General features: G+C 37.7%; 1 protein-coding gene across 12 annotated transcripts in view; it reads right to left on the reverse strand.

The window, feature by feature from the left end:
* ARHGEF11 (Rho guanine nucleotide exchange factor 11) overlaps positions 1-14,161 on the reverse strand; it is a 154,499-nt gene that overhangs the window by 40,375 nt on the left and 99,963 nt on the right. For all 12 annotated transcript variants that reach the window (XM_072647300.1, XM_072647295.1, XM_072647290.1 and 9 more), the window contains 5 exons: positions 12,432-12,569; positions 8,135-8,209; positions 7,820-7,921; positions 6,429-6,527; positions 925-967 (listed from right to left, as the gene is read on the reverse strand). In XM_072647300.1, coding sequence (XP_072503401.1) covers positions 925-967; positions 6,429-6,527; positions 7,820-7,921; positions 8,135-8,209; positions 12,432-12,569 — 457 coding nt within the window. The remainder of the gene's footprint in view (positions 1-924; positions 968-6,428; positions 6,528-7,819; positions 7,922-8,134; positions 8,210-12,431; positions 12,570-14,161) is intronic.

A 14,161-nucleotide genomic window follows, 5' to 3' on the forward strand; every position in this document is an offset into this window, starting at 1 on the left:
TACCTAGATTTGTACATATTATCTCTTTCTCCTAGACCTTAAGCTCCTTGAGGCCAAGGTTTTGTTTTTATATGCCGTGTCTGGTATAGTACCTAGCATGTTGTAGATACTTAATAAAATGCTTACTGATTTATTGGTATTGAAAACCCTTCACAATCTAGCTCCAATTTATTTTTTCCTGGCTGATTTTAGATAACGTCCCCCGATATCCTCCTACATTCCAGCCAAAGTAGCACACTTACTATTCCCTGTACGTGGCATTCAATTTCTTGCCCCTGTGCCTTGGCATAGGTTGTCTATCCACTGCTGAGTACCACCTCTTCCCTAGTTACTTCAAGGCTCAGATCAAGCACCACCTCTTTCCAGAGGTCTCTCTAGTTGTTAGTGTTTGTCTCATCTCTCTGAACTACTTTGTATTTATTTTTTATAACTTTTTATTATACAAAAGGCAATACGGCATAGTAGATATGGCTGGCCTCAAAGCCAGGAAGATCTGGATTCCAGCCCTACCTCTGATATATCCTGGCTGTGTGATCCCTTCCAGTGCTCTAGGCAACTGTCTAAGACTACATGTTGTAGAATTTCTTCAATGAAATCATAGGTCAAGTCCCTAAACCTAATTCTGTATTTACTGTTTACATGTTGCTTTCCTACAATAGAATGTAAGCTCTAGCACCTAAAACAATGTTTGGCACATACCAGGTGCTTAACAAATGCTTGTTAAACAGAAACCATTTACACTTATTAAAACGCTGCTTTGTATGTGTCACTTTCATGTGTTCTAATGCCTCTGTTAAACTGTAAGCTTCCAGAGGCCAGGAATGGTTATCTCATCTAAATGCTGTGCTTCTCCATACAGATTGGGTCAGGCTCGTCCCATATCGGTTCAAGGAAAGGGGTGAAGTATAAGACTGGCCGACTTACCTATCTCAGCCTGTAATGCTTCAGGGATCTTCACTCTTAAAGGCTGAAAAGTTAGAGGAAATATGATTAGGTCACAGAGCCTGAGAAACCTAAAAGAACTTTTAATATTTCCTTTTAAACTTACCTAGTTAAGGTATCTCCACTACAACCACTGCCCTGCTATAATAACAATATCTTGCATTTTAAAATGTTTTCCAAAATGTTTCATATATATAATATAATCTTATTTGATCCATGTAACAATCCTATCAGGTAGGGAGAAGTATTATGATTTCCGTTTGACAATCTTGGAAAGAAGTAGCACTAAAGAGGGACAAGCACGGGGACAGCCTGTCCAAGGGCAGAGGAGCGCTTTGGCTGTCAACTGAAGCTTAGAGATATTAGGTGAGCTTCCCAAGGTCAATTAGTGAGTAATGGAGCTAAGGCTCAAACCTGGATCCCTTTTTCTCTGCTAAAATCTAAGTAAGTGACAGAGTAGCATAAAGGATTATAAAGGAAAACTATTTGCTGTAGTAGAAAAGAGGGGAAACTTGAGAAGTGTTCATCTTATCTTAAATCTTGTAATACATAAAGAAAGGAAAGTCAGACATTGCTTGACATCCATTCCAGAATTGAGATAATGGACTTCACTGAATTAAAAGGAGACAGATCCAACACAGGGAATTTATTCTGATCCCAGGGACAGAGAGGGTTTTCAGTTCCAATTTCTAGCTCAGCCTGCAAAGGAACAGCCAGGGCAGGATTCCTAATGCAGAGGGAAGCTTTTAGTTCTGTTACTCTGAACCAGCAGAGTCTATTTTCCTGACTGGTTTATATCGGATGAGTCCAGAACTCTCCTGTTGCGCAGATCCAAACCCACACCAGGAACATGTGGAAATCAGACCAGAAAACATGCAGGTCCTCAGCCTGTGCTATCCCTGAGAGTCTGTAATAAGACAACATTCAATAACCCAAAAAAGTAACAAAAGGACTAGCCCAGCCCTTCCCTTCAGAAGTGTGCAGACATTGGTCCTAATATCAAAGGAAGAATGATGAGTGACAATGACAACAAAAAAAATCCCACCGTAAAGAGCTATTTTTTGTGGCAGAGAAGATCAAGACACACACCCAGAATAAAAGAATGACTTTAAAACGCCTACAAGCATTACTGAGAGAAAAATACAGCTTATATACAAACTCAAGTAGAATTTCTGGAAGAAATGAAGCAGGATTTTTAAAGAGTAATTGTTTTTAATCAAAGAAATCGATTAGTCCTTGAGAGCACTCAAGGAAAAAGCTGAAAAAGAAATGAGAGTTATAGAAGTAATCCCCAAGATCAGATCTGTGTAGAGACTGAAATTCAAACACAGAGTTAAGAGAAACAGAAAAATGTAAATATGGATAAACAAGAACAAGGGACTAAACAGGAAAAACTGTTTATATTCTAACATGGCAAGACAGTACATATCTGAACCCTATTGTCAATGAGGAACCATACTGACAATTAATTAGGCAAAAGCTTGGGAGGTCTGTTATGCTTTGATGATCTTAAGAGAAACCTGGGAACTAATACCAAGTAAAGTGAATGAAACCAGAAGAACAATTTATACAATGACAACAATATTGTAAAGACGAACAATTCTGAAAGACTTAGGAATTCTAATCAGTGCAATGATCGATCACAATTTGATAGAACTAATGAAGAAAGATGTGATCTACAACACAATGGAGAGGTGAAACACAGAGAAAGTAAAATGAAACATTTACAGAGACATAAATACATACATACACATTTATTTCCCTTTCAGACATGGCCAATGCACAAATCTGTTTAGTTTGATTAGACATTTCTACGATAGGAGTTTTGCTTCTTTCACTTTCAATGGGAATGGAGGCTGTGCGTTTGGGAGGGAATAAGGGGAGAGAAAACAGATGTTTGCTGACTGAAAAAAAAATTTAACTATTTAAAAATGAATCAAGAGTCACAGAAAGCCAATGAAACTAATGTGAACTTGGATTGTGTGAAAAGAAGCCCAATAATCAGAACTAAAAAGGTATTAGCTTTGTTATACTTTGCACTAGTTGAAGCACATCAGGAGAACTGTGTTCAACTCTGGGGGCCATGTTATACATAGGACATTGATAAGCTGGAGGAATATAAAGAAGAACATTTTAAAATCTGAAACTATATCAATAAAGAATACATACACACATACATAGAGAAAGAACATGAATGCAAATACATTTAGAGGAGAGAACATGGGAACATGAGAGTTGTCTTTAAGTATGTAAAGGACTGTGATGTGAAGGAATGATTAGATTTATTCTGTTTGGCTCCAAACAGAAGCAATGGATGGGAGTTGCAAAAATGAAAATTTTGGCTTGATGTAACAAAACACTTGACAACAATTACAGACATCCAAAAGCAGAACAGGTTACTTCAGCAGGCAGGAAATTCTCCATTACTGCATGAAGGTCCTCAAATACAGGCTAAATGCATGGAAGAGATTCTTTCTCAAGTAATAGTTGGTCTAAATTGTGGATATCAAAACTGAATGAAAATGGATCCTCGCAGGCCATATATGGACTTAGAAAAACACAGATTAACAATATCCATGTTGTATTATATTTTTATTTATTCATTTTAAACATTTTCCAATTACATTTCAGACAGGATGACACTTCTGGTCTAGATTACCTGATAACAAAGCTTGAGATTCTAACAATCTTTATTTTCTAATCAAGGATTCTACACAATTTTACTTCATCATTCTGCAGGCACATTCTATTAAACAGTATGCTCCCTAAACTCCAGAATGAAGTGAACCTCGTCATATTCATGTATTTCCCTAAATCTCTAATAAAAGCTGCATATTAAAAATTTAAGACTTATATGAGGGAATTCAGGAACCATAAGAGATTAAGGATAGTGAACAGTATTTGGGTAAAGATCAACTGAAGCAATCACAGAAATGATACTGTCATCAAGAGACACTAAAGAACACTTTGACAGAAAAAAAGAAACAAGGAATTTGAGACACTATTTCTTTTTCTCTGTCACAGTCTGCCAATGCGTGGCCCAAGAACCTTCCACTCCTCTTTCAGCCAGCCAACATGCAAGCTGGAAAACAGAGGAGCACCACCTCTGCCACTTAGGAGAGCCACTCTTCCCCTCCTTGTCCAACATTCATTGCTCTGCTGTCTAATTCTCATTGGATGCATAATGGCCCCTCTCAACAGGATGCTGATGCCTCAGGTCCTCATCTTACTGAAGGGATTTTAGGACTCTGTTCCACTCTAATCTTTGGACCCACTATTCACTTAGTAAGAGACCATTTGGTCTGCCTTTAACTCCCAAACGTCCTTAAAACTTTGTCATTTGCCTATCTATTTGGTCAATCTCCCATGAACTGGAATGTTCCTTGATATGGTTTCTCTACCAAATAAAATACCAGAGCTAAGACTATCTCAATTTTCAATTAGTATTTTGCAAGAAGCTTTACACAAAGTAAGGGCTTAATAAATGCATCTCAATTTCCATTCTATTACTAATAAAGGGTTTCAATTAGTTGGCCATCTGTTCGTTCTCTCTGCACAAAGACTAGTAGATAATAATTTCTTGATTTCTGTTAATAATTTTTTAAAATTTATATATTTTTATTCCAAACAACAAATACAAAAAATGCACTTATATATTTTATAAAATAGAAAATGAGGGCTACATATAAAAAGTATATACAGATCTCTATTATGTATATAGTTTGTTTTTCCTTTTTATTATATCACAAGTTTAACCTGCAGCTTTCAAAAGCTACCCTGTTCATGAATATTTTTGGCTTTCCTTCTCTTCTCTTCTGGTTATTTTTTAAAGATGATTCAATGACTCTTCTTTCTTTTCTATATATAATACACCTGAGAATCACCTAAACTGAGATAATTGAATTCATGGGAACTGAAAAGGCCTCCAAGTGAAAAAGTATAAAGGGAAAAAAGGCCCCAAGACAGAACTTCAGGGGACACCTATTAGTTATCTATCAGGCAAGACCTGTATGAAGATCTAGCAAAGGAGGCTGAGAAGGAGCAGTCAGGCAGGAGAGAGGAGAAACCAGGACAGAACAACATCATGAAAACCTAGAGGGAGTATCAGGGGAGAAGAACTTGATTAACAGTGTCAGAGGTTGCAGAGAGGTCAAAAAGGATGAAGACTGAGAAAAGGCCATTGAATTTGGCAACTAAGAGATCATTGGTAACATTGGAGAGAGTAGTTTTGGTTGACTGATGAGGTCAGAAGCCAGACTACAGCGAGTTAAGAAGAGTGAGAGAAAAATAAGTGGAGATATTGATTGTAGGGCCACAAAAGAGAGGAGGGATATGGAATGACAACTAATAAGGGTTGGACAGATCAAGGGAGGGAAGACCTGGGTATGTTTATAGGGTATAGGGAAGCAGGAGACTGAAGATGAGACAAATGAGAGAGTGGAGATAACAGAGGAAGACATCTGCCGGAAAATATGGGATGGAATGGGATCAGTTATGCACGTAGAGGGGGAAAAAGGGTCACCTCTATATATGAGACAGAAAGAAAGAGAAGGTAGTGGCAGAAGGCATTTGAGTGATGTAAAGTGAGAAAGAAAGGAGAAGAGGGAGCTCTCAGTGTTGTGATATGGCAGCCAAAAAAAAGCAAATGCAATCACTGGCACATTGTTTAGAACTAAAGAAGTGGTCATGATCCACACCGGATTCAGGTCAAACTACATCTGAAATATTATGTTAAATTTTTGGAACAACAAGTTAGGAAATATATTGGTAAATAAGATAGATCTAGGTGGGTCGAACCAGCATAATAATAGCCTTGCAGTTACAGCATTTGTATGAATGGAAGCTCAGGGCAGATAAGACCAGGGCAGGATATTATGGGTGCCTTCCTAAACTGTCACGTGGAAGACATGGTTTAAGCTAGTTCTGGTTGGCTTTGGAGATCAGAACTATGACCAATGAATGGATTGTAAGTTGCAGAAATGCAAATTTAGGTTTGATATAAAGAAAAATTCCTAACAAAACTGAAAGCTATTCAACAGCAGAATGGGCTATCTCAGGAGGAAGTGATTTGCCTTTCACTACAGGTCTTCCTACAAAGACTTGAGAACCACTTGTTGTACAGAAGGGATGCTTATACAGAAATGAGAAATGAGCTCAGAGGTCCCTTCCAACTCTGACCCAGTGAAGTACTGCTGTTCCCATTTTATGGGTGTATACTGAAGCTCAGAGAATTTACATGATTTTCCCAAAGTCACAGTTGCTAAGTGCCAGAATTACAACTCAAAATCAGGTCTAATTATTCAAAAATCCAGCATTTTTTCTGCTATTATGATACTGTCTAGCATAATGGGGTGCATAGGCATAAATAAGTATCTACAGAATCAATGATCGTTACTTTTCTTATGACTTTAAAGGAATTACATGAGCTTGCTGTTGAGGGAGGAAAGTTCCAAAAGGTATGGCAAAACTGTCCATTCCCATCTTACCGAGTTCTTTTCCAGAAAAACAGCCCAGATAGTTTTTCCTAATCCCCGAGAGTCCTTAGGATATGTCTGCAGGTAAACTTCTGCACATAAGTAGAAAAGCTAAGAAGAGATGAGAAAGGAGTTAGCAGAGTAGGAGGAATATTCCTTTCAAAGCTGCTCAGAACCCCTTCCCAGAAGCCTTCCCTGATTAACTTCCTATCCCCAACTATTGACTGACCCTTTATTCTACATCCTCCTTAGCATCTTGGCATTCTTCAGCTAACAATACTTTTCTCTGAACTCATTTGTATGTTGTTTACTAAATATTCTTTCCAGTAAAAATGTGGCTTTAAATTATCCAGTCAAAAGTTTGACAGGACTGGTTTTTTACTTAGGTGACAGTTTAATCATCCGAATTCAAGTTCCCAAGAAGAGTCCTCCAAGCTGGAAAGACTTTGAAAATAAGCTCACAACAGCATAGTGTCTGATGTTCTGGAACTTATAAGCTCAGAGAGACAAAAAGGTTTATCACTACATGGCTAGCCATCAGTTGATGATTTTCTTTTTGGTAAGGACCCATGAAGACCATCTATTAATGTGCAGGGTTATAAGTCGTTTTGGAAGAAATAAAGAAATATATATATACCAAGGAATCAGATTTTTTTTTAAAGCAATGCATGAATCTTACGCATCTTACACAAAGTAGATGCTCAATAGTATTTGCTGAATAAATTTAATCTACCTTTAACAAATCCCCAGAGAAAGTAGATTTGTTTGGCAATAGACCTGGGGTTGGTGGGTGGAAACAAGTGTCCCATAATGCAGAAAGCATATTCTAAACCTAATTTTATCTACTTTCTCCAACTAGTAGGTAGGTTATAGTGGAATCAGCAAATCTCTGTTTCAGTGTTCTCTCTTATGGCTTCCTCCCCCCTCACACACTTTGTTACCTCTACTTTCAGACATATCTTCTCGAAGTTAGTGTGTTTCTTCCCTGCCAAGTCTCCAAATGCCACAGTACACTTAAAACATCCACCCTCAATCTCAGCCCACTAAGTTGTCTACATCTATTCATTCAAAAAACTCTAAAAATTCCATCTCCTTCAAGAAGCCTTTTAATACTTATCAAACAAGAGTGGAGAGCTTCTTGGCTCCAACCTACTTGGGCAACGGACTTTTTCCCGTACTCTAAATAATGCAGTTGAGTCTGCAAGGTATATATCAGAAATCTTTTATTGTTAAGTTTTGTACTGTTTATTTTGTTGTCTCTATATGTGTATACTCACACCAGTAAATCTTCTTTATATCGTACATCTCCCAGAAAGCAGGGAAACCAATATGATTCTCTTTTCAATAGTGCCCAATACCATGTTAACTACATTTGGGTACTTGATCAAGATAATGTGACTTACCAAAGGGTTTGGATCTGCCTGAGAGAAGATATAGCGCAGGAAAACCCCAAGATGAGCAGGTCGGTATTTGAGTTTCTCTAGGTCCTGGAACAGGATGTCACACTATAGAAAGAATGGCTGTGATGAGCATAGGTACAGAGTAGGCTGGCCTCGTCCAGTATGGCCTCCCATATTTCCTATCATTCTTCAGACTTCAGACTTCTCCATTCCCACCCTATACCATGTTTTTCTGCATGGCTAGCCAAATCAGCCTGTTTTCAGAGGTAGCTTGAAAATGGAAGGTGTGATCAAGGGATAGAACATGGGAACTGTTACCTCATTGTTGAAATAACCTGGATCATAATCCTCCTCAGGGCCAATAATCAAAGGCTTTGCACTATGATCCAAACCCTGGTGGAAAAAGAAGAGTTGTGGGAATGGGCAATTAAAGGGAAAGGGTGCATACAAGACTGGACCAGGGTTGCATCTTACTGCTATTCCCACTCTCCCATTAAAAATGAAAATCCTCTTCACCCTGAAAGGAGTCAGCTATCTCTGCATGGGGAAGCCTCAGAACAACCTGGCCACATATGTGAGGATGGGAAGAAAGAGAAGGTTCTTCTTCCTGTCTGGGAAAGGAATCTAGCAGAAGGAGGGCAGTAGCCAGCAATCTCAAACCTGCAGCTTTGGATAAGACTTCTGAACTCTTGAAACTGTCATCAATTACACTAATAATAATAGCTAACATTCATGTATTGCTTTAAGGTTTACAAAGTATAAACATCTCATTTTATCTTCATAACAACCATGGGAGGTACATGCTATTACTATCCCCCATTATTTATAGATAGGGAAATTGACCAATTAAAAGACTTGCCCAGAGTCATATCACTGATAAGTGTCTAAGGTAGGATTTGAACTCTGGTCTTCACGACCTCGGGCAAGTCATTTAACCTGTTTGCCTCAGTATTCTTGTCTGTAAAATGAACTGGAGAAAAAAATGGCTAACCACTCCAGTACCGTTGTCAAGAAAACCCCAAAAGGGGTCACAAAGAGTCAGACATGACTGAAAAACAACTAAAATTTCCTGACTCCAGGTCCAGCACTCTATTCATTACGACACCTAGCTACCACCTACCTTGTAACTCTCATAGTGCCTACAACAGGACTAGGCAAACAGGAGGTATTATCTGATGACTAATTATATTAGAAGGAAAGAACCTAATTTTTTATTGTTACTTTTCTCCCCCGTCATTACACTGAACACCAGATTATAGTGTCTAAATCTTTGTAAATCTTAAAGCAATGCATAAAACTGGATTGTTATTATCCTTCTCAAATTTCACTTTTATTACATTTTTCTCTCATTCAAGAACCTTCAGTAGAGTTCCCTGTTTCCAACTGCCCCTAATCTAAATGCCTTAGGTTAGCTTGAAGGTCCTTCTTCCAAGTGCTTCTTCTTATCTTGAATTCTCACTTTATCCCAATACAATGTTTGATTCAGCAAAGATTAACATGCCAATGATTACTACCTCTATCTCTTTACATGAAATTATTTACGAATGCCTTTTTTCCATCTCTGCTAATTCATGGCTCTCTACTTCCATTCAAAAACTCTGCTCAATTGCGCTATAAGAAATGATGAACAGGAAGACTTCAGAGAGGCCTGGAAGGACTTATATGAACTGATGCTAAGTGAAAGGAGCAGAACCAGGAGAACTTTGTACACAGCAACAACCACACTGTGCAAGTAACTTTTCTGGTAGTCTTAGCCCTTCACAGTAATGCAAGGACCTAAAAAATTCCCAATGGACTCTTCAGGCAAAATGCCTTCCACATCCAGAGAAAGAACTATGGAACTGGATTGCAGAATGAAGTAGATCATTTTCTCTTGCATTATGTTTTGTTTTTTATGGTTTCTCCCATTCATTTTAATTCTTCTATGCGACATGACTGTAGTGAAAATGTATTTAATAAGAATGTATGTGTAGAACTTACATAAGATTGCACACCATCTTGAGGAGGGAGGGGAAAACAAATAAATTAATTAAAATTAAATTAAATTAAAAAATAAAACAAACTAAAATTCTGCTCAAATCTCACCTGTTACAAGAACCTTCCTTGACTAATTCAACCTAATCTTCACCACTTTATTACACGTTTATCACATTGTGGATCCCTCTTACTTTGAAGCTCAGACACCTGTGACCCCATCCAGTCTCCCTGGGCCCAGGGTATTCATGATTTTCATGGCTCTTAGAGGATCTCTTTATATCTATTCATTTGTCTTTCATTCACTTCATATGTGTTTCCCAAAAAGTCTATCTTTTCTCCACCTTCTGGAACCTCAGCTTGGTACCCAAGTTCTGCCCCTCAGTGGAAAAGGTGTATGTTGCTTTGGTTATTGGACCAATTTACAGTGTATAAGTTTCCTGCACATAAAACATCTACTCCTATTCAATATATTTTTAAAAAGCAAGCAACCCTAAGAACAGTGCCCTTTGACCCTCAGTTACCCGACCTCTATCATTTTACAGTGTGAGGGGAGAAGAATAGAGTCCAGCTGTTGGACTGTGGGAGAAGTGAAGAACATCAGGGAAGGCAATAAGATGACAATATCTTCTATCAAACTCATTTACAATGTACTTCCCTTGGTCAATGGAAGGACAAGGTAAGTTAAAATTAATCAATCCATAGAACACATATGTAGTACCTCTACTTAAGACAGACAGTTTCACATTCTAGGCAGGCATGCTTCTTACCACTAACCCCAACTCTAGGGGCATTTCTGAACATTCCTCTACTCTAGTCATATTATAATTATTTAGATGATCATACAATATTAATATAGCACATTAAAGTCTATAATATGCTTCATATACATTATTTCATCTGATCCTCATAACTGAGTGAAACATAGTACAATATCATTATTTCCATCTTACAGGAGAGGAAACTGACCACTGCAGAGTTCTGTGGGATAAAAAGTTTCCATAATCTTTATATGATCACTGTATTAATTTGCCCTAGAGCTCCATGAGTTTTTTTAAGAAGTCACATCAAATGATTGATTCACACACTAAGTTTGTGGTCAATTAAAACACTTCTTCCTTCATCACCTCAAACTCTCCTCCATGAAATAAAGTCTTTTCTATCCCATATTTGTGGAAGTGGTTTCATTTTGCTTAAAACTTAGACTTTATATCTGCTGGTTACATTTCATCTTACTGTTTTCAACTCAATATTTCAAGCCTACTGAAATCACGTTAAATGTTTACTGTCATTTTTTTTCTATCTTTTCTCTTTACATTTCATTTCTTGAAGATTTTCTCTCCTTCCATTGTTTCAATTATCCTATTTGTACAAATGTCTCAAATCTAGATATACTCTCTCTCTAGTTACCCTAAGCCCCTACTATAAATTTTCAACTGCCTGTTAAGACAATTCTACTTCAGTGTCTTTTCAATGCATCTAAAACTGAAAATCATCATCATTGCTTAGAAATCTGTCTCTTCCTCAAAATTTCTGCTAACACTGTCATTTTTTTGATCATTTAGAAACTTAAGAAAAATTTCTGACTTTTCATTTTCTCTCATCCTCCACATCTAATCAACTGCCAGGTTCTGTTGACACTATTTCTGTGTCAGTCTATTACGTTTATAAACTATTTCTCTCTTTCCACTCTTACAGTTTAGACGTTCATTACTTCTGTCCTGGATGAGGTGGATAATCTCTGATTATTTCCTACCTCTAGCTTCTTCCTCTCAACCTAGTCTTCTCATATCTATGTAGTAGAGTGGAAAAATAAAGAATTTCACAAAGACTCATGCTTGCATTCCTCATACCTTATCATACATAGAAGGTACTTAATACATATTTACTAAATGGGCTTAAACATAAAAAAACACTGTGAGAGGACACATAGGAGCATGGAAAGAGTGCTGACCTGGAAGGTAAGAGGACTGGTGTCTAAATCCCACCTGATATACACTGGCCAGTCCCTTAATCCATTCAATGGTCTGGGCAGGTCTCTAGGACCATAAGGTACAATGGAAGTGCTAACCTAAACTGGCAGAGAGAATCTGCTTATCTGGGAACAAATCTCATACTTTTGAGATCATAAGATCCCTATTATTCACTATGTTACACTTCCTACATTTCCTAAATGGATTAGAGAAAAAAAGGACCCAATTTACCCTGGCTGCGTAGTACCTTTGCCAGGTATCCCCCTTTTTTCTCTACCCCAAATACACACTTACCCTCAACATGAATATAATACTCTTTTAAGCCTTTTTATCTTGGATTACAAGATTACAAAAATAAACATTTATTAAGGATGTACTCTATGTAGTATTCTAGGCCCTGGAATATAAGTGTGAAAAATGACCCTCAAAGAAATTACAACCTAATAGAGGGAATATGACTTGTACACAAGTAACTGATTCAAAACAGAATGATATGAGGGCAAGAGAGAAGAACTCTGGGAAATATGGAAGAAGTAAAGATCACTTTAAGGTATAACTTTGGAGAAGACAGATTTTGCCTCTATAATACTAAACAAGGCTGTTTAGTGATGAGATCCAGGCTGTCAGAGCTCTAAGAAAAGGAAAGGAGAAGCACCAAAGTAGCTCACCTGCTCAGTAGGGGGTAGAATAGTTGTATCTGAGCCCTGTCGCCGATGGTGCTGGGCCACCTTAGCCATGATCACAGGTGATGTACGTGGGCTGTCTAGCCCAGGATCTGATAACATCGAGTTCCTTTTCAGCAATGACTGAGGAAAGGAGGGATGGTGTGGAGAGGGGAATCTGTTAGTGATAGAATAGCCAAATGCTTAGCTTGTTCATCCAGTTTAACTATTATTGTCAGGCAGCAATCTGTCCTCCATTATTGATGACCTGATGACCCATTGTGAGTTGTTAAGGATCTTTGCTCTCCTTCCTTTCTGTCCCTACACTTCTCCTTGCCTCACTTTGTTCTTTTCACAGCTTCTCGGTACTTCTCTCAATGAGTGGACAAGAGGAGAGGAAGAATGAAATCAGTCCATGTTTGTATTTATCAGCTCTGACAGTTTAGCTAGAGAAAGAAAGTAAAACTATTGGCTAAAATGAGGTTCTTAAAACTTGCTCTCAACTCCTTCCTGAAATGCACTGATATTGTCCCACAGTTTAGTTTAATTAAATCTTTTCTTAATACTTTATTTACTTCCCCAATTGATAAATAGTCAAAGGATGTGAACAGGCAGTTTTCAGAGGAAAACATTAAAGATATCTATAATCATATGAAAAAATGCTCTAAATCACTTTTGATTAGAGGGATGCAAATCAAAACAACTCTGAGGTACCACATCACATCGATTAGATTTGGCAAACATGACAGAACAGGAAGATGATAAATGTTAGAGAGGATGAGGGAGAGTTGGAACACTAATTCATTGTTGGTGGAGCTGTGACCTCATCCAACCATTCTGGAGAGTGGTTTGGAATAATGCCCAAAGGGCTACAAAAATGTACATACCCTTGATCCAGCAATATCTGCTTCTAGGACTGTATCCCCAAGAGATCATAAAAATGGGAATGGGTCCCACATGTATGAAAATATTTATAGCAGCTTTCTTTGTAGTGGCCAAGAACTGGAAATCAAGGGAATGCCCATCAATTGGGGAATGGCTGAATAAATTATGGTATATGAATGTAATGGAATACTATTGTGCTATAAGAAATGATGAACAGGAAGACTTCAGAGAGGCCTGGAAAGACTTATATGATCTGATGCTGAAAGGAGCAGAACCAGGAGAACTTTGTGCACAGCAACGACCATAGTGTGTGTTTTTTCTGGTAGACTTGGAACTTCGTAGCAATGCAAGGACTTAAAAAGATTCTCAATGGTTTTCTAAGGCAAAATGCCTTCCACATCCAGAGAAAGAACTACAGAATTCAATCGCAGAATGCAGTAGATTATTTGTGTGTGTGTGTGTGTGTGTGTGTATTATGTTTTGGTTTGTTATATTATCTCTCCCATTCATTTTAATTCTTCTATATAGCATGAATATAGTGAAAATGTATTTAATAGGAATGTATGTGTAGATTCTATATAAAATTGTATGCTGTCTCAGGAAGGGAGAGGGGAGGGAGGGGAAAAAAAATCTAAATTATATGGTAGTGATTGTAGAACACTAAAAATAAATAAAATTAATATCAAAAAAAAAGCTTTATTTACTCATTTGCAATTTGTATGCTGACAGCCCTGGAGGGAAAAGTCTTTGAAACCAAAATCTGAAAACTTTCTTCTGTGGTATCTATGTCCAACTTGAGGAGAGGAACTGGGAATAACTAATGTTCAAGTATCGGTACAAAAGCAGAATCC

This window comes from Notamacropus eugenii, chromosome 2, assembly GCF_028372415.1.
Source record: "Notamacropus eugenii isolate mMacEug1 chromosome 2, mMacEug1.pri_v2, whole genome shotgun sequence".
NCBI classification, from domain to species: domain Eukaryota; kingdom Metazoa; phylum Chordata; class Mammalia; order Diprotodontia; family Macropodidae; genus Notamacropus; species Notamacropus eugenii.